Below are 27,707 nucleotides of genomic sequence, written 5' to 3'. Positions count from 1 at the left end.
TAATACTATGCTTTGTACCACAGACACAACAAATTCTCAATTCCAATCGGCTGGCAGGTATGGGTTAATTTTTTCTATTAAACTAGCACAAACCACTTGACACACAGTCAGCCTGGAGCATTTAGGGCCCCCTGGAGTTCTGGGCCCATGGAGCAGATGCCCACTTTGCCCAGTGGGTAGTCCAGCCTTGATCTACACTAGAATTTAAACTAAACTTAAGTGGGTTTGAACAATATTCGGATTGTTGGTTTGTGATGGCCACTGTGTGATAAAGAGTTAAAGGTTAGAAGTTAGAAAATGAATGCTCCTCAGAAATATAGACAAGCTGTTCTCTGTGTAATGACGCCTTGGCTTGATTGACCAGCCTTAGTGGCTCAAGGTGAGAGCCGTCAGGCAGTGGGGTATTATATCTCCATGCTGACCGATGCCAAGCTCACATGCTGCTGCTTGCCAAAGGCTCTCACTCACACACACACACTCACACTGTAATTCTCTCCCTGCCCCTGGCACAGGAAAAATGACCACTCATTCCTCTGCTTTCCCTCCTCTTCACCCCCTCAATTCTCCACCCATGGTGCCAACAGTTGGCCTCGCCAAATGTGAGCTACTCTCCTCATCCATTGTTCCTTCCTCTCTTCCTCCCATCATATTTGTTTTACTTCCCTCCCTGTAGTCATCATTTGCTCTCATTCTCTCGCTTTCCACCTCCCCTTGCCCTTTCCTCTCCCTCTTGTCTTTTCTCCCAGCAATTCATCTGTCTTTCTCCCCCTCCAACACCGTCTGTCTGTCTTCCTGTCTCGCCCCCCTCCTTGGTCCATTCGTCTTTCTTCCTCTCTCTCTCTCCTGTGTTCTCATTTACCGCCTGTCCCTGAGCCTATTCGTCTTTCTCCGACACCTTCACTCTCCTCCTGTGTCCCCTCCGTCTCTCTTATCTGTCTTTTATCTATCACTCACAATACCTGCACAAGTGTGTTTATAACCTGGAGGTCATGAGGTTTTTGGCCATCAGGGGAAATAAGAGGAGGGAAATTGAATGAGCCACAAGGATTATTACTGTGCATGAAGTGGTACTGTAATACAGATAAATTATAAAAGTGTATGAAATTTTCCAAACCACTTCCCAGCTGTATTTTGCACCTGTCTATCTTGTATGTATTGATTAACATTATTACAAAAGCATACATAAAGCTGATTTATTTGAACAATGTTTCTCGCTTCTTTGTATAACAGGAATAAAAAAAGTGTGATTTTGGGAGGAGTCACATGTAAAAGCTATTTCTTGATAAGCAACATTTCTGTACGAAATAGCAGAGTAACACAGTTCTTGTGACTCGTCTCTGGCTACAGCGTGGGTTGTGGTTAAATGTGGCTAGTAGCCAAGTCTCCATACAAATTTTGTGCAAATTTTTGACAAATCTGCAAAAGAAATTGTGGAGTCCATCCATTACCTAGAATAGTAGGAGTTGGGCTAATTCTCCCATCGGGTGTCATTAAACCACTGCAGAAGACGATGATTTAATTAAAAGAAGTCAATTTTTTTACTCTTTTTTCCTCCTCCTCATATCCTGTCTTGCTTCTCTCTCTTCATTCTATATGCACTTCGATTAATCTACTCTCAAGAGCACAGCACACAATTTTTAAATGCATCTCTCCGTCGTGTTCATGTTTTTTCTCTCCTTTGTATGCGTATCTCTCTCTCTCTTTCTCTCCAGTTTACCCTTCACCTCCTATTCTCCCCCCCATTTGTGTTTACTGACCATTAAAACCATCTACAGTGAGCTTTATTGGCAATGTGTTATTGGCACACTGAAGTCATCAATAATCACAAGACATAGAGTACACTAATAACTGCCAATAAAAAAAGCTGGAGTGTGTGTGCATGTGCATGCAGTATATGTGCGTGTTTGTTTGTATGTACTGACCTTTTAAAAGCATAGGACAAACTTTCTTAAGCCCTATTTTTCTCCTTCAAACACACATTGTTCAAACGTCACCTGCTTTAAAGATTTACGCACAGAAACACACACACACACACAAAAAAAAGAATTAAATTGAAAGGAGGCAAGAGAAAAGGGTGATAAAGATGGAGGGCAAACGATGAAGCAGCAAGAAGAAGCAATGCAGCAAAAGAGAGAGCGAAAGAGGTGAAGAAGAACGGACGGGCGTACGATAAGATGATATATCAAGAGGGAGACAGAGAGGATATCTGTGGCGGGAAGAATAAAAGTGAAGAGATGACAGGGCGGGCTGATGGATGGAGCTGAGGTGGAAGGCGAAAAGAAATAGAGAGATTAATAAAAGAGAGGAAGGATGAGTGAGAGACAGATGGATGTTGAGGAAAGAGGGGCAGATCAGATTAATAGGATGGAGATGAAGAGAGCTAGAGGAAGATAAAGGAAGAAAGCAGGATGAAGAGGACGATAGAGGGCGAGCATAGGAAATTGGGGCGACAGAAAGATGAAAGGGGCAACAAGTTAAATGGAGTCAGATGGATAGAAGAAGAAGAACTGTATTGGAAAGAGTATTGAGAGGGAGGGTGAGAGATGTGAGTTGCGATGGAGAGCTTGTGTGAGTCACATCGTCTCCTCCGCAAGCTATTAGTGATTTAATCACTCTGACATCACTGAGAGCTGTGTGTGTTCGTGTGTTTGTGTGTGTATCATACCAGATTACCCTGAGCTAGTGCAGTCAGGAAGTTGCTCATCACTCTTCCACAGCAGCGTGCATTCATCATGTCAGAGTCAAGTTTCTCAATGTAGGGGCTGAGAGCCCCAAAACAGGTCGCCGGTCATGATTGGTGGGCCTCTACTAGACTGATGCAAGAGGCTAATGGATCGATATCTTCTGTGAGACTCATATTAGCAGTTTGATCAACTAAATAACTGATCTACTATGACAAAAGTTAATATTGTGTTGACACAGCAAATTTAAAATGGAAAACCTTTGTGACAAAATAATTTCATTTAAAGAGACTGAGCCTTCAGTGCCGGGCTGCTACAGACTGAGCCTTGTACATGGGACGCGTGCTCAATAAACTAAGCTAAACGCAGCCTACAAATATATCTTCTAAATAAAAGCAAGTTTGAAGTTTAAAGTTTGCTAACTGCCTGTTAGTAAGCAGCTGAAAGCTCTTTAGCTTTGACAGCAACTTTTTCTGTCATGTACATCATTGAACAAGTACATTGCTACATGGCCCAAGATTGTTTTATTGTAAGCAATAAAAGTCTTCATTAAATTAATGAAGCATGAAAAATGCAAAATGGGAGAGTAAATGGCACAGCACAGAGAAAATAGAAGAAGTTCAGAGAGTCATTGTAACTGACTGCCACAATGCCCTGGCTAGCTAGCATGTTAGCAGTAAGCTACAGTGGTTCACCAACTAGCCCTGCGAGTTATGACCTCATCACAAATCTTGTAGAACCAACTATTTCACAAGGATGTGCAAACAAATTTCACTGTGCAACCTTCTGATGTGACCAGCCATTAAGGAAATTATTTCATTTAAATCCAACCACCTATCATAAACCATATTTCTCTTCAAATTAAATTCCTAAAAACTGTCATTCAAGCACTTATCATGCAATTGCACCTGATTGCACCTGCATTCACCGCTTTTTGCAATCAGAATATTTTTCTTATTTATACTTACTATACATACTATACTATATACTATACTTATATATACTATATATTCTTATATATGCTGGATACTGGATAATCCCTGCCATGGCACAGCACCACACAGTCTGAGGCTGCATTATCACTTCTCTTCACTTCATTAGATTGACACTGCCGTTGAAGCAGTATCTGATCATGCACAAACAGAGGTCACACAGACAGATGTGACAGCCACCGCACTGATGACATGAATAAAATTAAATAAATTGTATGTCACAGATCAATATTTACACACTGTTACATACAACCCAGTCAATGTGTTTTTTTTCCTAATGACAGACTTCATGAAGAAAAATGATTAATTTTGGCGCCAAGCTTTGGACCATTTGTCGGACAAAACAAAGAAGCAGAAGACGTCAGCTTTTTTTGTAGGAAAAAAAATGAAAGAAACATAAAACACACAGAGGATGTGGGTTTATGGGAAACCTAGTCTTTTTTCAAAAACAAGACTGGGCACGGGTGTGAAACAGGCTACCAGTCATTGCAAACATGGCCTTATTATAATAATAATGATTTTGATGAACTCATAAGAGGCCTGCCATGTTGCAGTACCATCCCATAACACAAATGCAGTGGTTAATTCAGAGAAACTGTTTAAAAACTGTGAGCAAACTTGCAGTCAAAACCAAATCAACAGAACAGTGGCAATCCAGCTGACCCACCCCGGAGCTTCTACCCCAGCTTTGTTGGTCAGTGAACCCAGCACTGTGGCCCTTTAATGTGGTCTCGGTGTCGCCGGGTGGAGGCCAGTGGAGCAGGGAAGCTCAGGGCTGGGAGAAGAGGGGGTTATAGCGGGTGTTTCTGTCCCCTGTTGAGGCTCTAATCATGGGCATGGAAGGGCAGCGGCAGCCTGTTGCCGCAGCTCAGGGTAGGTCTCCGAGCCATGATTACAGGGTGTGTGCAGTCCACGGGGGTTTGATCACAGGGATGCGTTGGCAAGAGTCAGTATGTGCGTACATGCATGTGGGCGCAGGACTCTGACCATAGGGTGTGTTTGTGTGAGTGTGTGTATGCTTGGCAGAGAAAATTGCTGGGACTGCAGTGCTTAAAAAAAAAAAACAACAACCACAGGGGAAAATGCAGGGCTAAGAACTACAAACCGAGAGACACAGAGAGACTGAGAGAGAACAGGAACAGGGAGTGACAGGGATGCTAAATGGCAGAATTGTATAACAAAGAGAGAGAGGCATGGGGGGGAGGAAAAGGAAATAAGGGGTAAAAACGCAGACATCGAGACAGAAGCAGCGGGGTTAGAAGTCAAAAGCTGCTGCAAATGAAAGCTGATTTGTATTTTATCATCACGACATCCTACCTCTCAATATACCTGTCTAAACTACTTACGTAAAATCCTTAACAGTTGCTTTAACTGTCATGTTATTGGCTCTGTCTGAGACCCACAAATCAATACTAGACTTCCTGCTGTTAAACAGCAGCACTGCAAGACAAAGATGCAAAGACAAAGAGAGAGGAGCCAGAGGCGGGGATTGAAAAATAGGTTAAAATTGTGTTTAGAAGAAGCCAGGGGTACTCTGCGGCTGTGTGTGCGAGACACTGCCAGTTGAATTACTGTAGTACGGCGGAAAAACATCAATAGGCAAACAACAGACGGCAGCTGCCACATCGATTTCAATACACAGCTGAAACATAACACACACTCGCACGTACGCATGACATAGTGCATACACACACACACATAGTAAGCCTCCACAGTTGTTTAAGATGTTGACTTAAGCTACTTAACTTTGACTGCTCTGACATTAGAGGAGATGAAGAGAAAGTACAGAAGATAGAAGAGGCAAAAAAGAAGAAAGTCAAGAAGCACGGAGAAGGAGGAGAAACAAGAAGAGGCAGGGGAGAGAGGAGAAGAAAAAGGAGGTGTGCTTTCTATCTCTCCTTTTTTCCCCCTTTTTCTTCTTTTCTCCATCTATATTGTTGCTTCCCGCCTCTGTCTTCCAGCCCGTCTTTATTTCTTCTTGCCCTCCGTCTTTCTCTCTGTCAGGCAGACCATGACAATGCCGAAATGTGATTTGACTCTTTAATTTTCATAATCCATTTGGCCAAAGAATGTTTTCCTTCACTAATTAAAGAACAGACAATGGACGTGTGTCTCATACACGAACATACTCGCAGTGGTAGTGTTTTTTGAATCTGACAAAAAACAGTAGAGAAATGGAGTAACATGAAATCAATGAGAGAGAAAATGGGTTTAATCATACGCCTCTTAGCATTTAAACATTCAGTGCAAACACATGACAGCAGAAAAACAAATCCTCAAAAGAAAATAACAAACTCCCTACTCTTTCTCCCTTTTATTCTTTATCTTTCTTTCTATTCTTCTGTCATCTCCTCTTTGTTGTGCTTTCAATGTGAGGGATCAAAAGTTGCTAAGGCAACAAACAGGAAAAGAATTAAAAAAGAAAACCCTGTCATCCTTATAGAGACGGAGGAATACTGATGTTCTCCAGTAGAACGGAGAGAAAAGGGGAGATGGAGGGAGGAAAGGAAACTGGGGGGATAAAAGTGTGTATCTTCCCATTAGCGGGCTGCTATTGGAACCTGAAGGGATGTAAGGCGTGTAGAGGAAAAGACATCAGAGAGCGCAATGCAACTGGCGGGAGTAAAAAACTGTCCTGAAATGCACAATAAATATGTGCCTACTGTCTAATGTTATATGAAGCTTAAAGAGTACTACTAAGAGTGTACTTCTATATTAGATAAATACTTTAAACCTGCACTGATCAGTTGTGAGATGAGATGTGACTGATTAAAATATCTAGCTGATGTCTTAAAATATGTTGCATAGACAGTGTGCAGCTGAAAAGACAACAGATTGATACCTTGAATGCCTTATATAACTGGTTATAAGGTTATTAAAAAAATATCAAAATAAATGACATATTTCATGGGACGAAGGATTACAAATACAGTATATTCACAAACAAAAGATTATTAATTGTTTTATCAACTAAAAAGAAATGTCAACGAGTCCAAAAACAGGGAAGAAACCCTAGAGCAGTGGTTGGCAATAGGCGGCCTGTGGGCCAGAGCTGGCCCGCCAGCAATAATATCTAGCCCGAGGCCAGATTGCTTTGATAGCAGAAAAATAAAAAATAAAAAAATTGATAGTGGCTGATGCTGAAATAGATCTCAGACATGTCAGCAGTCACTCACATAATCACACAGGAACAATTCCTGTGCAATAACCCACTAACTCTGTCTCTAATCAGCCACCTGTTTACTGGTTACCACTTATTATTGTGGCATTATTGTGGCCTCGGCATTCGGGACTGAAAAAGTTGGATCGGTGCATCCCCAGATCAATCAAATCAACAAGCTGCTCATTTACTTTTACACAGCTTAAGAATTTATTTCATTGAATAAATCTAGTATTATTGTTATAATTACCATTAATGACATTGTGAGTTATTTCGCCTCTTTTTATAATAGTATGTGTCAGTTTCCTTGTATTCTTTTCCTTTTCTATATTAAAGCAACATTAAAGCAACAAATATTTTTTTATCTCATGCAAATATGGTAGGAAAAAATGCTGCAATCATGTCTGTTCAGTTATCTTTGAAAATAACAGAATTGCTAGACACATTACCAGAGGCTGTTTTTAACCGTGTTAAAGAGTTTTAGAGCATTTTCTAACACCAATTCTGCTGCATAAATATGCCCAGCAGGAAGCAGTATGCATACTAACTAACCCGAATACATCCTGTGTTTGTGACAAACCCACCGCTTGACAATTGAAACATGTGAGATTCATACAAAGCAGCATGCAAACATCTTAAAATAGCATGTTTTTAGCACCACATGTGTATTTTTCTACTTTATGATCGGTTAATTGCGCCATTACCCATGATGCACAGCACTTGAGCTGTTTTATCAGCTCAGTCACATCCTGAAAGCAACTCATGCTCAGACTTTCAACACACTGACATTGAGGAATAAAATCCAAGCAGCTAAAACCAGTTTAATCTCAATAGAATAATAAACAGTTTATTAAGCAGAGTGCTGATAAGCAGTAGGGGCACAATGTGCTGACATGCTAATTGTTTGGAGAATGCTAAAGATGGTGAAGTGTGTGTGTGCGCAGTGGTAAGAGGAAGAGATGACATGACAATCACTGGATGAGCAGCAAACATGACTGTGAGGTAATGCAGCAAACTGTTGACACACACAAACATGCACCTGCAGCAGCACACAAACTGAAACTCTTACACAAACATGAATGCATCTGTACTGTGTGTGCACAGAAAGACACACACTTGAATGCACACACGCCCTGTACACACATGCGCACGTACAGCGAGCAGCTCTTGGGGATTTGGAGTTCAAAGGATGCTTTATTTTGGGAACAGCTTTGGGTTAGTCACCCTACTTTGGTGACAGACGGAGAAACAGGTTGCAAATATCAAACACTTTACAAGCACTGTGACATGCAAAAACACCCACCCACACTCACACAAACACACACACAAGCTCACACTCTCACTTTCCTTGCATTTCCTCCGTCTCTCTCTCTCTCTTAATTCCAAGAAACATCTCGCCAAAGGGAGAATGTGTTGTTTAAAACTTACAAGCAGACTTCTCCTTCACCAGCAGCTAATGTATGATCACAGCTCTTCTGACAGCTTTGTCAGAAACACTAAGACGTTGTGTTTGGGCTTCATTAACACATAAAGCAACATGGCAGGATGCTGGGATTACAGTAAAGCTCAATATTGTGAAGTGGTAATTCGACTGGTGCACTTCAGGGGGTGTTTTGATCCCATTAGAAAACAAAGTAACAGCTTCTGTCTTCTTCAAGTGATGAGTGGACGGCTGCCAGTGGAATGGTGTTATTTGTCTGAGATGCATGATGAGATTTCTCCAAACTGACCATTCGCTGAACCCCCTCCCATCGATTGTCCAGTCATTGTTTAGCAACTGTAACTAAGCCCGCACAGCAGGTCTGTAAAGCTTTGGGTTTCTCCACATGTTGTAACTGTGTGCATGGGTCTCTCATAAAATACTAAACCAAAAACACAAGAATAATAGAGTTATGGGATGGATTAAACAGTGTGTTTCTATGTTCTAATTAGGCTGCACTTGTTAGCATGTAGCTTACCACTCACAGTAGTAAACAAGCATCACTTCAAGGTCAAGAAGCATTTCATCAACTAACTGCATTAGTTTGTGGGGTTACAGGTTACGTTAGAGAAAAAGCCCTCACAACTAGCGCATCCTCTGTGTCGTAAGCTGGTCCTGGATGCTATCACAGGCTAACGTTAGCGGCTCCCCCGGCTCTTAATTGAATTTAGGGAAGATACACTACAGCAGCCCCAGCAGATTATACCTGAGAAAGCAATATGTTCACTAAACACATTGGTTGGCCCTCATCCTATAAGCCTTTTCTCATTTAACGTTAAAAGTGAAACAAGTAGGCCAGCTCACATGTAGCTTTAGTCTCAGACTTTTAGCATAGGCTTGTTGTGTGAAATTATGAAAAATGTATCCTGAAGTTCCCTGAAGAAATTTTTAGGAACACATTAATGGTAAATACAGATTATTTGGCAAGGGGACATATTGAAAAGTTTTAGCAAAAATATAATCTAAGCAAAAGAGTTGGAGGCGGTTTGCCATGCAAAGTAAGTACATGCACACACACATAAACACACAGGGCAAGGCAGTAATAGAACAGGCGCCGGCACAGTTTGGTGGCGACACCTGTTTGAAATTTATAATGAGCAGCCAGGGGAGAGGACCCCACACACAGTCATACACACACAAACACAGACACACACTCACACACAGTTGTCTGTGTCTTGGCTGTGACTCTGTGCTGAGTTGCAGGTCAGAGAGAGGCTAAGAATAAACTGGTCCTGCTGTCTCTCTCTCTCTCTCTCAGACACACACACGCACAGTTTCACTTTGCCTTTGACTTCTGCAGACACATGCCCTCTGATTAACAAAAAGAACAAGAAAGAGAGAGCAAGGGCAGGAGGAAACCCTTAATGAAGGTCAGGGATAATTAAAAGAAGCATTAATTGGCTCAACAGAGAGCGAATTAGTTTATCCCTGCAGTATAATTATGTGAGTCCAAATGGTGAATAAATAGATTCACTCAGCCGTATGTGTGTGTGTGTGATTTCCAGCACAATAACATAACATAGGTCATTGTTTTGCTCCCTTTCTCCATCACCTCTGTCCTCAGTTCATTATTAAGTCATGAAACAAGTCATCCTTCCATCCAATATTTCCCATTTTTCAACAGGATAGCATCTTTTATTACGTCCTCCCTGCCTGGTAAATGCCCACATCTTTAAAATCTCATGCCCCCAGTTCATAACACGGGGTTTCTGTTATAAATCTGTAGTCGCTAAGTCCAAACTGATATAGCCCTGATTACATCACTATGACATCATCAAGGGTTACTGACTCGACAAAGCTCCTTCAGAGTCACAGAAGATATTATGCCTCTGTTTTCACAAGTTGAATAGTACCCTTCATGACAATAAGAGTGCACCTTTAAACACACATTTCAGCAAAGATCCACCGCACAGAATTAAAAATGAGCAAGGTGCCAGATTCCTGTCAAGAGACAGGATCAAGAGAGCACTCAGGTGAAACCTTACCCCTGACCTGTGATGAAGAGAAGAAAAGGGAATTTTCTTTGTGGAATCAATGTGGTATCATATTCTTTCTTTTTTTATATAAATAAACCAGAGTTCATGAAATTCAGCTGAAGCACCTTTCTTCACCTGCTTTGCCTCGCCCCTCCTCTTGTCAGTTCAGCACCAATGCCTTTTAGATTTTCCCCAAGAATTTTAAGCAGCACCTGGCTCACCCAATGTACAAAAGGGGTAAACAAAACTATTACACAGATTGGAGAGACAAGGGAGAACAGAGGGAGGTGTGGATGGTGAATTATGTCTGGGTTGTGATCCAGCTAAATTGCCTTGGCAGTGAGTCCTTTTTCTCTGACTAAAGGGTTAGACAAAGATGGATGGACAGGGAAGCTGACGAGAATGATCAAATAAGGCAGGAAGAAGAGGAGGTGAGGGTGTTAGGTGGAGCGAGAGGAAGGCAATAAGGGGAGGAAAAAGGTGATGAAAAGTCTGTAAAAAAGTAAAGGTGAAAGGCAAAATGGGAGGGAGATGTAAATGAAGAGGAGAAGAAGGATGTGCAAGGGGTGAAAAGGGAGGGATGGGAGACGGATGAGATGATAGGGAGGTGAGGCAGAGGAGAAGGTGAAGAAGGGAGGAGAAGAGGAGAGGGATGGCAAAACTCCTGTGTGGAAGAAAATCTAAAAATATACCAGGGATTTGAAAAAGGGAGAGATGTCAAGAAAGAAAGAAAGAAAGAAAGAAAGAAAGAAAGAAAGAAAGAAAGAAAGAAAGAAAACAGCTATACAGAGCAAATCTAAGGTCAACAAAGGGCAGAAATGTAATCAGGCAAAAACAGAAATAAGAGAGAGAAAGGGAAGATGGAGGGAGGAATGACACAAAGGAGTACAGCTGCAAAGAGGAAAGAAAACACGCAGAAGGTAAAGAGAGGGAGGGACATTACCACCCCAACCCTTAACTTTAACCTACACGTAATTCTAATCTTAAACCTAAAGCCAGTCTTAATCCTCAAACGGCTTTTAAGACAAAATGTTGTCACTTTCTAAAACTAAAATTGGCCCTTACAAACACAGAAGAACAAGAGCACACACACACACTTGTGTTATCATACTTGTGAGGATACTCATTAACATAAATGTTGACTACTCCCAAGTCATAACCCTTGAATGAATTCCTGTTCAGCCTATATCTTGACAATCAAACAGCACCTTGAGGAAATGTACAACTGGAAGTGTCCTCGCTATGCATGAAAGTCTTCACTCTCAAATTGGTCCTCATAAAGATACAAGAACAAGACCACACTCTCGCACACACATAAACACAGAGGCCTTGCTTTACAGGCCCCAGAAGGCGCTGAGAAAACTGTATTTCCAAACCGCTTTATGTATTGGTCAATTTAACACCGCTATCATCAGCATATTAAAAATGCATGTGCCCAAGGACGCAAGAGCAATTTTGCCTGTGTGTTTGTGTTTGTGTGCACACGTGTATTTTAATGCAGAGTAGCCTACCGTGAAGAGTGGCATTATTACACTGTTATCTGCATTGCTATTTATACGGTGAATGCATGTTAAACACTCAAGCTATTTCTGAACGGGAGTCAGAAATAGCTTGAGTGTCAGAAACTGAGAATCATCCAGAATTATGTCAGTCACTCTTTGGTGCTACAAAAACAGCATCTATGTCCTATCAAATCTGTGACTGATTTGGTGCAGATTTCAGTCCATGTATTAGAAAAAAACATTGTGAACGAGCTTTGTATTTTGTCAAATGTTTGTCAGTTTCAAAGTGTGCATAAAATGTGCAGTAAAGTGGGTGAGAGAACAGTTACTGACAACGTTCGTACTTACATGGTCTCGTCATTTTGAAACTCCAGTTTGCCAGCGACAGGTTCGTAGTCGTCGCCTCCCCTAGCGCTGCCATCCACGGTTCGGTAGGGAACAGCTACCAGGCCTCTGGCCCCAGAAGTCCTGAGCACCTTCACCTCCATCACACCTACGCTCTCACTCACTTTCTGACTGGCACTCTCAAAGGTAAAAATACCTGAGAAGGAAAGAAAATACAGTACTTCACAGGAGAGAAACACTAGAAAGATGAGGTGAAAAAACACCTACGCTCTCATTTACTAGCTTGCTCTCCGAGGTGTACCATATATATAGTGAAAGGGATAATAGATTACCACCCACTCTCTTTAGATAAAAGATAATCAGCATTAAGTAAACGCCCACTCTACACTCATCCTCCCTCCCTTAATTCTCTTTGGATGTTACCAACCAGATTTAACTAAAAAAGTGTCAACATCGAGGGGACTAGAACTCTTTTCACCTTCTTGTGATCCCTTTTTTATGGATATCCTGGGAATTAGGTAGCAAAGCAATAGACCTATGTGGATTCAACATTTATATCAAAACCATATAGTTTAAAATTATTACAGAACCAGTTCTTCACATCTACTTCTGTCACTCTTGCATGATCCATCTTGCACAGAAGGTTAATTAAGGTTAATGTGTTTTGATTTGTACTTATTTGGAAAATGAAAATTGTAATTAGCAAAAAAAGGAAATTTATTTTTTAGCCGTGTTCTCCAGGTGGTCACAGCCTACCAGTAGCTATGATTTTTCAAAGTTACTTAACGGAGCTTGAGAATGTATTGAAATAACATACAACAGAAAACAGATAACAGAAAACTAAGGCAATCAGCTTTCACTCCCAGAAGAAGCTAATTTGCCTAGCTTGCTAACAGCACGATGGGTCCAAATGTTGAATGTTGTAAAGGGACAGACAGACTTAACTATGAGGGCTTATTGTAGAGGGGGAAATGCCATAGGTCGTACAATATGACATGTTTTAGTCCATAGCACATGTGTATATATGATGGAAGTGCACAACAAAAGTTGACAAATGTCCAAATTTGGTTTTATTCTCTTTTACGTTATATGGGATAATATTCACAACAGCTGCATTATCATTAAAGTTTATATTTTCTATAAACCAAAAGAGAGGAGAATTTAAATTTCAGTTTGGTTTCATTAAGATAGACAATTCCTGTTACATTACTCTGTCTTACCTGCGTGGTCGTCATCGTAGATGGTCACTGTGGCTGTGTGGTTGTCGCCCAGCACGGCTTTGGGGGTGGCACTTGCATCCAGTGGGGCGGTGCCGATCTCAGGATAACCAACCACTCGGGGGTTACTGAGGTGGACATAGAAATACTCATCCTCCTCAAAGATGTCGTCATCAATCACTCCAACTGTGATCTCTGGTAAAAGAATTGTATTTTCCTTTTTAGGGTGATGTTTTTACAAAAATAAACATTAAATCATGTTTTATTTGTTGAAACCAGTGGGACAAGTTGCCTTAGGTGCTGCAGATGACCTCTGCTACTTGAGCCTCAGTCTCATTGACGTGTTTTTTGAAAATATGTCATAAATTATCGCTGTCATTGTTATTTTTACCTTTGAGTGTCTCTCCTGGCTTAAACAGCAGCGTTCCCTCTGCAAACTCATAATCGGAACCTGCATTCGCTGTACCGTCCTCTGTGCGATAATCCACCTGGGGGAGACAGGAGCACAGAGAGTTGGTGAGACGAGGGGGTGGGGGGGTGGGGGGGAGCGAAAAGAGCCATCAAAGATGAAACAGAAGTGAACAGATATGAAAAGGGCAGATAGACACAAAGGGAGAGGGAGAACACAGAGTACAGACAGGGAGAGAGAGATAGAAGTGAACAGAAAAGAAGTAGAGGAGAGGCAATTGGGGAGATGTGAACAGAGGGCGAGAGAAAACAAGAATAACAGCTTCATTAAACTGAGCCCTCTGGTCAGATACAGTCTGATAATAAAGACTTTGAAGATTGTACAACAAAACTCTCCCTGTATCCCCTCCTTTCTCTCCATCTGCCCTGTTTATTAACCCTCTCCAGCCTGCATAGAGGCTTTAAAAACGAATCTGCATTGCTTTAAATCAGATCAAACAGCAATCAGATTCTGTCACTAGTTATATAAAATGGGATAAGTTCTACTTCAAAACAATCTGTGGCTGTTTCTGAATCAGTGTGGTTCTATTAATAAGTGACACAGCTCTAAACTTTTTTTAATGTATCCATAGCTGATATTACATAGGTCTACTGAGGCTTACTAATATTTCAGTGTTCAGATGTTTCTGATGAATAAAGTTGCCTTTAATGTTATTTTTATATAAATAACCAGCCAATACTATGGCTGGGTGTGACACCTAATTTAAATAAATATTTGGTTTATATATACAAACTATTCTAGCAAACTTAAAGCGGCTATAATAACGGTTTTCTTTATTTTAATGGCTCAAATGACTATTTGGATGTGGAAGCTGATGCTCATACTGATGAACACACAGTGAATTATCTCTGCTGTTCATTTCAACCGCTGTTCAGAACATTTCGTCTTCACATTTTAGCATTTAGCTCATTGCTTTGGTTCACTCTCACTGCTCTTATGAGTGTTGTTTTCAGGCGCAGCAGGCAGCTGTTTTCAACAAACAAGCTCTAAAAAGCCACTATACACCACCTGCTCAGCACCAAACAGCCAACAGACAAAGTAAGAACATAGTGCAGCGTGCAGCAGCGACAGAGACACACTTTTTTTCTCAGAGGCTGATGGTGCAAGCTTAAAGGAGAGCGAATATTGGTCAGGTGGATAAAAACGCACTACAAATGAAAGTAATGTTGCTTTGTATCTGCTGGATGTGCAAACAAGCAACTGTTTGCTAACAAGTTAGCCACATTAGCTAAAAAGGTGATAATATGTCAGTGTTGTGTGCATTCCTTCCTTCCACTGCTCTGAGGTGGGAAAACAAATGTGTTAATGCAGGTTAAAGTCTGTTGTTTAGCTATCATTCCATCATATATTTTTTTTAAATGGCTGCCTTGTACTAAAACTGCTAAACCCTTTAAGAAGACAAAGTGCTGTGAAAATTTATTTAAATGTTTTGTATACATACACAGATTCTCTGTCATCTAAGTCATAGTTATCTAGGGCTGTACATAACGATTATTTTTAAAATGAATCCAATTTCCCGACAGATTGTCTGTAATGTTGATTCAGCTGTTTTCTCGCTCATACGTGGCCGTTACATTAACAGAAAATATGAAACAGCCGAACGTTAGATGACGCACGGTGTAACGTTGTGTTACCTTGACAGCAACGGGGCAGAAATAACCTTTAACATGAAAGCGATGAAGAAATACTTAGAAAATACATTTTAATGGACTACGTGTTCTCGATAATGTGGCGTGTTTGTGTGGAGACAGAAAGTAAACACGATTTGCGGTGCTGCTGTCAGTGCTCCGTGATACTTTCGCTTCACGTGTTCATGCTGCTTCACGTATGTCCAATTCACAGAGCTCACGGAGCAGCACGTTTTGAGTGTCAGTCTAAAATACTCCCAAACTTTAGACGGTCGAATGCGCTGTCTTGTAGATGGAGCTTGTCCAGGGGATATCCCACTAACACCGGATGCAGTGACGCTTCGACGCACGTAATGCAAGTCGACGTATTTACGGAATCGATTACGTCAACGAATCGCACCAGCCCTATGGTTATCCAAGGAAAGTTAAATCAAGGGTAACTGGACTTGGTTGAAGATACTTGAAGACGTTCCGCCTTTCATCCAAGAGGCTGCACTGAAGAGGCCTCTTGGATGAAAGGCGAAGCCATGTCCAATCACCCTCGACTTAACCTTCCTTGGGGATAGATTCTTGGAACTTTTAAACATTTCAATGAGTGTACCATCAAGTACAAGTAGCCTCAGTGAGAAACTGTTTGGCAAAGATAATCTTTTTTCTTCGTCTCTGAAGTACTGCACTGACACCATGCCTGAAGAGCCTGTGTGTGGGCTAAACAGGCCACTTATCAGCTTTCAGTAGACGGCAGACTCAGGCCATGCCAACAGCACACCTCTACAGACAGCACTAGTGTTGCATCATAGTTCCATTTATATACAAGGAGAAGAATAGACGAGACACAGCCTTGCAAAGCCCCTGCGAGCAAATCAGATATCATTTCACTGACAGACTCTCTGTGACTTGAAACAAAATCTCTTATTCAGTGTACCAGGCCAGCATCAAGCCCAAGAGCAGTGAGCCTTTGCAAAAGGATATGTCTTTTCATTGAGTTACAACCTCTAAATCTGAAATCTAAAAATCTCTAGAAGAAAGTGTTTTGTTTTGTGTCTCTTCTACACTCCTCTGTCACCCACTTCTATCCCTCTAGCAGGCCATAAAGGAGAACAAGGATGCTCAAAGCCTCTAGAAGTGAGAACAGGTTATGAGTAAGATCAGCCCGAGACTAGGAAAACTGCCAAAGATGTGAGTGAAATCAGTTCAGAGTATATTTTTGTCAACTCTCATCTCTACTTTTGTCTGTCTGAGTGTCTTTTGGCCTCTCTCCCTCACACACACACACACACACACAGATTCTTATTCCTCTGAACAATCCACACACCTTGACAGTAACTCCAGAGTCTCCTCCGTGTCTGGCAACAGTCAGTTTCAAGGAGCCACAGTTTTCAAAGCACTGATACAACGAGGGCTCGAACTCCATCCTGATGGTGTGAGGATCGTCCTCCTGGGCTTGGGTCTCGTGGCTGCTCACCACCTGCAAAAAAACCCAGACAAGATGAAAGTAGACGTGTCAGGTCAGAGTCAGATGCGGTGTGTGTTTTAGCTGTGAATAACAGGTCAAATGCTAACGAGAGGAGATTACGCGCGTCTCACCTTGCGAGCTTGGTCGGCAGCGTGCTTCTTGAGGATATTGCCAGCTCCGATCATCATCCTGGTTGCCTGGATACGGTAGAAAGCTCTGCTCTTCTGCTGCTGCATCAGCACCTGATCAATAAAACTAATTCATTAACAAAGTGATCTATTGTATTCAATATGCTAATCTATAATTCAGTTAGTTTTTTCAGACTAGTCTTTCGTTTATAGAAGCTCACTCTTAAGTGGACAGCTGCAATTTAAGGTTAAGCAGCGACTCTCCCTCGGGGCGGGGTTTTTTCTAACGTCTTTACGGGAGGTTAGCGGTCAAAGGTCAGCTACAGATTCACTGAAGGACACTGCTTGAGGTTTGAACCCAGATCCGACACTTGAAGACGAGGGATGTCTTTGTCTCAGAGCTTCATTAAAACCCTGTAATTGTCTCTTTGACAGAGAGAGACAAACAGTGGAATCACACTGATAAGGAATGATTTGACACTGTAGCCGTCCACTTCCTTAAAATATTACCCACTTTAAAATGCAAAACTAGTTGCCAACTCTCTTAGCTGAAAACTTTAGATTTATTGAGTCTTATCAATCTATAAGTAATGATTTCAATAAAAATGTATGTCTGAATAGCAATTTAATATCCTAACGATCCCCCACATAGAAAATGAACAAATTGGCCACTGTAGCTGTGGAGATCATTAAATTAAATGTAGCCGCAGAGCTGGGAAGACTGTGATTTATTTAAATTTAAGGGAAGCGAACCTCCACAATCCTCACAATATCCGCATATGCTTGGAGGGTTGGAATTAGTAATCGTTAGTTTAGTAAAAAAAATTATCTGGCTGAGCAAGTTGGCCTAACTTTAGGAAAGTCAAATTCCAAGTCCGAGAGGACCACAGGGGACCACTATATAATTTATTATTTAATGATTCATTATGTCCGCGAGAACCTTAATTTATCCAGTGGAGTTTAATCTCTGGGGCAGCAGTCATTCTTATTTACAGCACGAGGAGGCGTAAGTAGCTGCTGGGGGAGGAAGGCCTGAATGCAAACAAACAGTGCACCTTTTGTAATTACAATAAAAAGACCAAAACCAAGAAATAACTCACAAAGGAGACAAGGGAAGGAAGAGGGGAAGTGCATGGCAGCCATCTATTAGCAGCTCCTTTCTTTTTACCAGGGACGAGAACAGATTAACCAACTATTTAGTTAATCTCTGTGTGACTCATTGACAAACGAAACTCAACTAAACTAATGCCAAATTTAACCAAAAGGTAAATTTAGAAGAAAGCACTAAGATTTCGTTGCTTATAGTACCAACTAACAAATTGCAAATCTAAATGCACCAAAAAATCTTAACTCAAGGTCAACTTGCAAGGTTTTTACAGAGCTGTTAACCAAACCTCACATCCTTCCTTTAAGCATGAACTCAATGTGTGAGATGTGGCTGAAAGCTCCGAAAAAACAAGTGGACCTTGCGTTACAAATTTTTTGCCACGTTATGGCTTCCAGGGTCAAAAATGAGCTTTCACACTCTAATGTTCATAGAACTTACCGGGTAAATCACCTCGAGAGCAGAGGGGTTGCATGTTACAGTGCTGTCAATCAAGACAACTGGCACCTTCCTCTCTACAGACTAGTGGTTTTATCAGCTCACAACATTACATGAGGAGTGTCCTGAAAAACTCGTAGTGTGTAGCTATCTATCAATTAACTTCATTATAATTTTGTTTATATTTGGTGTGTGTGCATAGTTGATTTGCCATTTTCTATAAATATCGTAATAACTATTCATTAAATAGCTGCCTTGGGAAATTAAATTAAATTAACCTCTTCATTCATCTCTTCTAATGGAAATGCAAATGGATTTGTTAAACAGCTCAGAGGTTGATCAGGAACACTATTAAATGTTCAGCTGTGTGCTGCCCTACCTGCTATCACCTAAAACACCTTGTTCACAGCCGAATGTGTCACAGCATCATCTCCGGCACAGTGCCACCCTCAGAGGAGTCGGGTGTGATATGTGATGCATGTTATTAAGTTTTCTACTGTTCCATTTTGATATTAGATGTAAGAAGATTGTTAGCTCAGAAACTGAGAGAAGAACTTTAAGGAACAAAGTTAAGATGAAGACAGAGCAAACCAGTTTGAAAAAATGAATGCAGCTTCACCATGAGGGCCTCATTAATTAGAAGCTGACTAATAACATCCAATCAAATTCACACATGTGTACACACTATTTATAAACTTTGAAAATGTTTGTATCATCGCCTAAAATCTAATATACAGTATCAAAAGTGAGTACACCCCTCACATTTTTGTCTTTTCATGTGACAACACTGAAGAAATGACACTTTGCTACAATGTAAAGTAGTGAATGTACAGCTTGTATAACAGTGTAAATTTGCTGTAGCCTGAAAATAATCACATAGCCATTAATGTCTAAACCGCTGGCAAAAAAGAAGTGAGTACATCCCTAAGTGAAAATGTCCAAATTGGGCCCAAAGTGTCAATATTTTGTGTGGCCACCATTATTTATATAGAGACCTTGCGCTCCTCCAACTTCCATTTGAGGATGCCCCACAGATGCTCAATGGGGTTTAGGTCTGGAGACAAGCTTGGCCAGTCCATCAGCTTTACCTTCAGCTTCTTAAGCGAGGCAGTGGTCGTCTTGGAGGTGTGATTGGGGTCATTATCATGTTGGAATATTGCCCTGCGGCCCAGTCTCCAAAGGGAGGGGATCATGCTCTGCTGCACAGTACATGTTGGTGTTGATGATTCCCTCAATGACCTGTAGCTCCCCTGTGCTGGCAGCACTCATGCAGCCCCAGACCACGACACTCCCACCACCATGCTTGACTGTAGGCAAGACACACTTGTCTTTGTACTCCTCACCTGGTTGCCACCACACAGGCTTGACACCATCTGAACAAAATGAGTTTACCTTGGTCTTATCAGTTCCAGTAATCCATGTCCTTAGTCTGCTTGTCATCAGCAAACTGTTTGCGGGCTTTCTTGTGCATCATCTTTAGAAGAGGCTTCATTCTGGGACGACAGCCATGCAGACCAATTTGATGCAGTGTGTGGCGTATGGTCTGAGCACTGACAGGCTGACCTCCCCACCCCTTCAACCTCTGCAGCAATGCTGGGAGCACTCATATGTCTATTTCCCAAAGGCAACCTCTGGATATGACGCTGAGCACGTGCACTAAACTTCTTTGGTTGACCGTGGTTAGGCCTGTTCTGAATGGAACCTGTCCTGTTGAACTGCTGTATGGTCTTGGCCACCATGCTGCAGCTCAATTTCAATCTTCTTATAGCCTAGGCCATCTTTATGTAGAGCAACAATTCTTATTTTCAGATCCTCTTTTCCATGAGGTGCCATGCTGAACTTCTAGTGACCAGTATGAGGGAGTGTGAGAGAGATAACACCAAATTTAACACACCTGCTCCCCATTCACACCTGAGACCTCTAAGTCACATGACACTGGGGAGGGAAAATGGCTAACTGGGCCCAATTTGGACATTTTCACTTAGGGGTGTACTGACTTGTTGCGAACGGTTTAGTGTGCGATGTGTCATTTCTTCAGTGTTGTCACATGAAGAGATATAATCAAATATTTACAAAAAATGTGAGGGGTGTACTCACTTTTGTGAGATACTGTATATCTTTGTTAAAGGAGTAGCTTGACATTTTGGGAAATAAGCTTGTTTGCTTTTTGCCAAAAGTTTGATAAGAAGACACCACAAACTAACACAAAGTTGTGTAGCCTATGGAGCTAGAGCCAGGAGGCGATCCATTCAAACTTCAAAATTATGCCTACTAGCCCCTCTAAAGCTCATTTGTATAACTTATAACAGCCAGACAAGATTTTGTGGCTTTAGAGGGAGTTACGTGCTGCTACATTAACTATTTTTTGGCAAATAGCAGTAAACGACAACTGTAACAACCACAACATTTCTGTTTGCACTGTGATTGGTGGGCTGGGTAGCCTCGCAATGCCTCCGAGCCGACCGGAAGTACGCCGCGCTTTGAAGTAATATTTACTAGCGGCCAAAACGGCGGCTGTAACACAGTGAATCAATATATTTGACCGTCATAACCCGAGAGAAATGACTCGTTTCGCTATCAGAATGTGATCCATTTGCTCGGTAACATTTGAAAAGGCTACACCAGCAGCACATATACAATTTTACCCCCATTTACGTTAGCGGAGCGCTAAACTGGAAGTTAGCCTACTCGGCCGGCAAAAGTCAACACAGTGGACGCTGTAGCGCTACTGCCGACTAGCGTTTGGGGGTGTAATAGCAGAATGACGGGCACACCTACGCAGAAGTATAAATGCATGGCTACGTGCGTAGCCTACGGCGTACGTACGCACGTAGACCCTACGCAGGAGTATAAATGGGCCTCTCGACACTGCCAGGCCAGCTATTTCCCCTCGCTTTCATTCTTTCTGCTAAGCTAAGCTAATCACCTCCCAGTTCTAGCGCCATACTTAACTTATTTCTCTCAAAATAACTATTCCTTCAACAAACAACCTTCAAAACATACCCAATGTCAATAAATTTCCATCGCTAATGTTTGTTTATCTGCACATATAAGAAAACCCCCCCTGACCTGATAGTTAGCCATCTCAATTAGCTGCTCCATGTCTTTATCCGGATGCCTCTGCTTCAGCTCCTTCAGCGTCCTCGCCATGTCCCTTCTGGCCTCGTCCTCCTCGTCCTTCGCTCCTCCCTCCTCCATCATCCCTCCATCTATCCCACTGTGACAGTTCAACGCCATCTGTCCGTCCAGCTCCAGCATGTCCATCTTGGTGAACCCCCCTGGACCCAGTGCTCCTCCTCCTCCTCCGTCCATACCTCCTATCCCTCCGTCCGCTCCTCCCTCGGTCTCAATGATGATGCCGCGGTGCTTGTCAGCACGGTAACGCTTACGGACGTACTTGTAGAAGAGGAGTCGGCGGTCAGCCACCCAGGCCTGGACCACGCAGAGGGGGAAGAAGAGGAAGGTCAGCACTGCCTCCCATACCTAGAGGAGAAAAGAGACAGAATTTTCCTTCCTTCTTTTTTCTTTCTTTCCCTCAACCAACCTTCGTCCCGTTAACAGGTTTCATATCTGTCTGTCCTCACCTCCACCTCTCCAGGGGAAAACACACTCAGAATCAGGTAGAGCCAGATGTAGGCGAAGATACTCCAGGCTGCCGTGACGAAGAACACCCGAAGGTGTTTGATTTTGCGCGTCTCTCCGTCAGGAACCACATACACACACAGGGCGATGATGATGAACATGTTGAAAGCAGCACTGCCCACGATGGTGCTGGGACCCAGGGAGCCAGCCTCGAAACCGTGACCACACACCTATAGGTGGGGTGAAAATCAGATTACCGTGGTGCCACTAACATTTTGTATCAGTTCATCTAATGTGTAACCATCCGGCTCATACTGTACTCACTTCAATAACAGACAGCAGTATCTCGGGGGCACTAGAACCCAAGGCCATTAGAGTGAGATTAGAAACAGTCTCGTTCCAGATCCTGACTGTGGCCGTGGTGGTCTCACCATTTGGCCTCTTTATAGTGATTTCCTTCTCCTGGGAGGTGATGACCTGGAGGGGGAGGAGAGGCACAAAAAGGAAACAAAAAGCAAGAGGAAGGAAGGAATGGAAAGAAAAGGATGGCAGATGGAGCTCCAAAATTATGTTGTTTTGTTTACTTGACAATTTATTGTTTTAAAAGATGCCACACAGCTGTCGCTCATGTGTCATATTAAATAAGATCCATTGTATTTCCCCAAACTGAGGATGAGTGGTGACTTGAGTACTGTATATACAGTGGCTTGCAAAAGTATTCATACCCCTTGAACTTTTCCACAGTTTTTCACGTTACAACCACAAACATAAATGTATTTTATTGAGCTTTCATGATATAGACCAACTCAAAGTGACACATAATTGCGAAGTGGAAGGAAAATCATACATGCAATATATACAATAAAAATCTGAAAAGTGTGCCGTGCAAAAGTATTCAGCCCCCTTTTACTCCGATACCCCTAAATAAAATCCAGAGGTACCAATTGCCTTCAGAAGTCACCTAATTAGTAAATAGAGTCCATCTGCGTGTAATCTAATCTCGGTATTAATACAGCTCTTCTCTAAAGGCCTCAGAGGTTTGTAGCACCAACAAATAGCACCATGAAGCCCAAGGAAAAACACCAGACAGGTCAGGAATAAAGGTTTGGAGAAGTTGCAGGGTTAGTTTATAAAAAAAGTATCGCAAGCTTTGAACATCTCACGGAGCACTGTTCAATCCATCATCCGAAAATGGAAAGAGCATGCCACAACTTCAAACATACCAAAAAATGCCTGTTTGTTTTCTGATGTGTGGCGACAAACTTAACACTGCATATAACCCTGAACACACCATCCCCACCATGAAACATGGGGGTGGTGGCATCATGCTGTGGGGATGCTTTTCTTCAGCAGGGAGAGGGAAGATGGTCAGAGTGGATGGGAAGATGAATGGAGCCAAATACAGGGCAATCTAGGAAGAAAACCTGTTGGCAAAAGACTTGAGACTGGGGCGGAGGTTCACCTTCCAGCAGGACCCTAAACATACAGCCAGAGCTACAATGGAATGATTTAGATCTAAGTATATATATATAAATATGTGGCCCTGCGATGGACTGGCGACCTGTCCAGGATGTACCCCGCCTTTCGCCCAATGTCAGCTGGGATTGGCTCCAGCCCCCCGAGACCTTGTACGCAGGATAAGCAGTTGACGATGGACGGATGGATATATTCATGTGTTAGAATGACCCAGTCAAAGTCCGGACCTAAATCCCATTGAGAATCTGTGGCAAGACTTGAAAATTGCTGTTCACAGACGCTCTCAATTCAATCTGACTGAGCTTGAGTTATTTTGCAAAGAAGAATGGGCAAACATTCGAGTCTCTAAATGTGCAAAGCTGGTAGAGACATTCCCCAAAAGACTTGCAGCTGTAATTGCAGTGAAAGGTGAGTATTGACTCAGGGGGGCTGAATACTTTTCAGATTTTAATTTCTGTACATTTTTGAAAACCATGTATCATTTTCCTTCCACTTCACCATTGCTTGCCACTTTGTGTTGGTCTATCACATGGAATCTCAATAAAATACATTTAGGTTTATGGTTGTAATGTGAAAAATGTGGAAAAGTTCAAGGGGTATGAATATTTTTGCAAGCCACTGTAACTATATTAATCTACTCTGAAGTAGTGCAAAGTTGCAATAGTAAAATAAGTGACGGGTTATTGATTGATTGCCTACCTCTATAGAAGACATGAATCGGTCTGCTATAATGCTCATACCCAGGAACATATAGATGAGTGCTACGAAGTAAACAATGGCTCGTGCCACTTTGTCCCCCACAGATGGGTTCTGAGGGTTCCACACGGGCAGTACCACTCCTGAAATGATCAAACAATTGAAAATATAATCAAACAGAGTTTTGCAGAAAAGGGTGGCACGAAATATTTGGTTGCAACAATTGTCTATAATTACCTCAATAATTTCTCCAGCCCTTATTTTGCATAGTGAGAGGGCATTTTGTAAAAAGCTTATTAGCAGTCCAACTTGATTAACGTCCGATAGTAAGTAGGGGATTTACCATATGGTCCATTTGTTCTACTAAAACTTATTAAAATGGATGAATGCTCTAGAATCTAACTCACGCATTAGCACCTGGCATCTGGCAAATAAATCTCTTTCCTGTCATTTGCAGAGGCACTGAACAGGTGTAAAGACTATGGCGACTTGGGGTTTAAATCTAAAGGACACTAAAGTTGAAAGAAATAGCCATAATTTAGTGTATCTACTGCCTCCATAATAACATAGACATAATAAATGATCATGAATTTAATGTGTAATTGTTTCCTACAAATGGAGGAAATTGAATTAAATGAATAAGCCACTTTTGAAAAAGAATATTGTGAATTAGCCTATTTGAAAAAGATTAAAAAGACAGTGTTGGATGCAGTGTTTACCCTCCAATTAGGCTTATGTTTTTGTCTGTAATCTGCTGGGTATTGATGGTAAAATGATCTAAAACATCATTATGATCAGCTGTGATAAAGGTTTAAAATATCAGTAGCTGACATGGCCGGATAACCAAACTAGAGGCTAACTCCTTATCTTACTTGTTGCAAGCTGCTCTTTCTATAAGAGTGAAGTACATAAATCTATCCTATGTAATTGCCTTAATCCATCCTTATATGCATTAAACTGCAGTTTTCTCAAAGATAAGACCAACCCACCTTCCTGACAGGGGTCTCCACTAGCTGAGCAGTTGTTCTCAGATGAATCTGCGTGCGCTGATGCAGGACATGACAGGAGGAGGAAGAAGGAGAAGAGGAAGGAGAGCAGGGAGGTGAAAGAGGATGGAGGTACAGACATGGCTGCTGGAGCCATTTCTGCTGATGCAGCCTGGCCTTCACTGGACTCTGCTGAGATCTACTGGGTCGGAGCAGCGAGAAGTGATGTCCAAAACCTTGAGGTAGGCAGAGAAAGATTGGAGACACAAAGAAAGTAATTTAACCTTCCAATCACACCGCTAGTGAACTCTCTCATGAACTATTTCTGTTGGCTTTAATTGTATTCACTATAATAAAAACACATCATGCTGCTACATCAAGATACTTTTCGCATTGTGTGTTCAATTGTTGCCTACTGCAGCTTTAAGTAAATAGTTGGGGCTAATGTATCTGTGTGTCAAGTGCTGCCTGAGACACATAGCTCAGGGCACAATCTTCCACAGTCTCTCTTCTACTTTTCCCCAAGTGTACCTAGCTGTAGACAACACGGCAGACAAAACGGCAAGAGCACCTTTGCAGTTGACATAAAACCATGTGATCTCAGCAGCAGAAGTTGGTCTTCTTCGTGTCGTTTTTTTGCATGTGTGTAGTCTACATGTGGCAGAAAAGGTGATCCAGTTTCACCAAAATCAACTTGTTGTGTTTTTGTAAAGTAATCAATGAAGTTGGCTGCCTTTGGGTCTTCCCCATTTTTTTCCAGTGGACTGTGCACATGAGAAATACAGATGTTAATGAAATAAAATGACATGAAGAAGACTTCCACTGCTGAGATCATGTGAATTCCTGTCAACAGCAGAGTTAAAAATCTGTACGCAAAATATGAATAGTTACTCAGGTTGTGATGTGCCCAAAATTATGGCCAAATCGTTCCACAGCGTACACATTTGTAAATCTTATTTTTCATTTGTAGATCATGTAGTACACATTTGTGACCATTTAGAGTTTAATTTCTCGCCATAAAGTATGTGGACAAACTGAATTTCCTCCTCATGGCTCTGAGTCAAGTCTGTGTAAATCTTTACACTCACTGCATGTGTGTGCAGCCAGCTGTAGATGCTGCAGATGTCTGATGCTGGTATACAGTGTGTGGCAGTAAACATTAGCTGAGCTGAGAGCAGGCAGTCGACAGCAGAGATACAACAGCAATATGTTTCTATGACAAGGAAGCGGAGTGGTTTTTCATTTGGACCCCAGTTAATATATTGTGAGGACAAACGGACACAAAAAAAAGGAACAGATTGAACTGGCAGTGTTAGGTCAAATCAGTGCAAACACACACACAGAGGAGGAACAGAAACATACAAGTCTACACATACAAACACACAAACAGCATCAGCTAGCCTTGTAGTGTGGAAGTTGCTGACCTTGCGTACTCTCTCGCAAACACTTCCAAATGCAGAGACACACACACTCTACACTTAGTCAGCCCTGGGCAAAAAAATGCTGACCCTGTCTTCACACAAACACGCACACACACACAACCACAGTTAGTCATCTGTCGTGACATTAGTGTGTGTGTGTGGGGGGGGGGGGTTGCTGCCCCTGTCTTCATCTATCTTCCAGGGTCTCGGTGCTCTGACAACAACCTGTCACTTCAATACTCAACTCGCTTCTCTCCTGCACCGTCTATCCCGCTACTGTTTCCCCGAACTCCCTTAGTCTCTCGCTTCTTTTCAAGTCAGAAATTAGATTTCACTCCATTATCAAAGGTTTCTGTAAGATTTTAGCTTAGGGTGATATTAATAACAATTAATAATGAGAATTTTTTTTTTTTTACTTTCCCACCTTGGCTGCTTTTTTAAACATCTTCCCCACATCTCTTGCCATGCAAATGACCTTTGACAACACAGCCATAACGCTCTAGGGTGTCCCAGGGCAAAACTGATATGTGGGTGCTTGTAGTTAATCATTAACACAATTAAGCAGACATGTATCAAGGAATATCCACAAGATTAACTGAAAGAATAAATGTGTTAAATTTAGATTTTAACTCAAAGCCTCTCTTTAAGACAGAACCTCAAGATGATGTGACAGTGCAGGTGTCACCTTAATAGAGTATTTAGCAATACCTCCTATAATCTTGTCAGACTTTTAGACTTTTGCCAGAAGTTTAAGAGAAAAAGTATCAAAATTAATGTAGCACAACTAGAGATAAAGTCCTTTTTATCCTATTCATTCTTCTTTCTTGTAAAAACCTGGCACCTATAACCTATGATGCAAACCGCAGACAGTTTGATTGGAGATTCAGGAGTGTTATGCAAATAGTCACTAATTTAGCCTCCAGCAGAGATGAGGAGCGGGCTGCAGATGTCTGGCAACATCACTCCATA

General features: G+C 41.8%; 1 protein-coding gene across 1 annotated transcript in view; it reads right to left on the bottom strand.

Moving 5' to 3' along the window:
• LOC119911902 (sodium/calcium exchanger 1-like) overlaps nt 1-25,576 on the bottom strand; it is a 42,902-nt gene extending 17,326 nt beyond the window's left edge. The window contains exons 1-10 of the mRNA XM_038730883.1: nt 25,321-25,576; nt 24,335-24,474; nt 22,484-22,636; nt 22,162-22,389; nt 21,647-22,060; nt 17,038-17,148; nt 16,766-16,918; nt 13,745-13,841; nt 13,357-13,548; nt 12,140-12,332 (exon numbers count right to left, since the gene is read on the bottom strand). Coding sequence (XP_038586811.1) covers nt 12,140-12,332; nt 13,357-13,548; nt 13,745-13,841; nt 16,766-16,918; nt 17,038-17,148; nt 21,647-22,060; nt 22,162-22,389; nt 22,484-22,636; nt 24,335-24,474; nt 25,321-25,474 — 1,835 coding nt within the window. The 5' untranslated portion in view covers nt 25,475-25,576. The remainder of the gene's footprint in view (nt 1-12,139; nt 12,333-13,356; nt 13,549-13,744; nt 13,842-16,765; nt 16,919-17,037; nt 17,149-21,646; nt 22,061-22,161; nt 22,390-22,483; nt 22,637-24,334; nt 24,475-25,320) is intronic.
• Between the last annotated feature and the right edge of the window lie 2,131 nt (nt 25,577-27,707).

Source organism: Micropterus salmoides, unplaced genomic scaffold (genome assembly GCF_014851395.1).
Source record: "Micropterus salmoides isolate LMB-PRFRI ecotype aquatic unplaced genomic scaffold, ASM1485139v1 Ms_hic_scaffold_2, whole genome shotgun sequence".
In the NCBI taxonomy this organism is placed as follows: domain Eukaryota; kingdom Metazoa; phylum Chordata; class Actinopteri; order Centrarchiformes; family Centrarchidae; genus Micropterus; species Micropterus salmoides.
The sequence above is the reverse complement of the archived record's forward strand: the minus strand, read 5'-3'. Positions and strand labels throughout refer to the sequence as shown.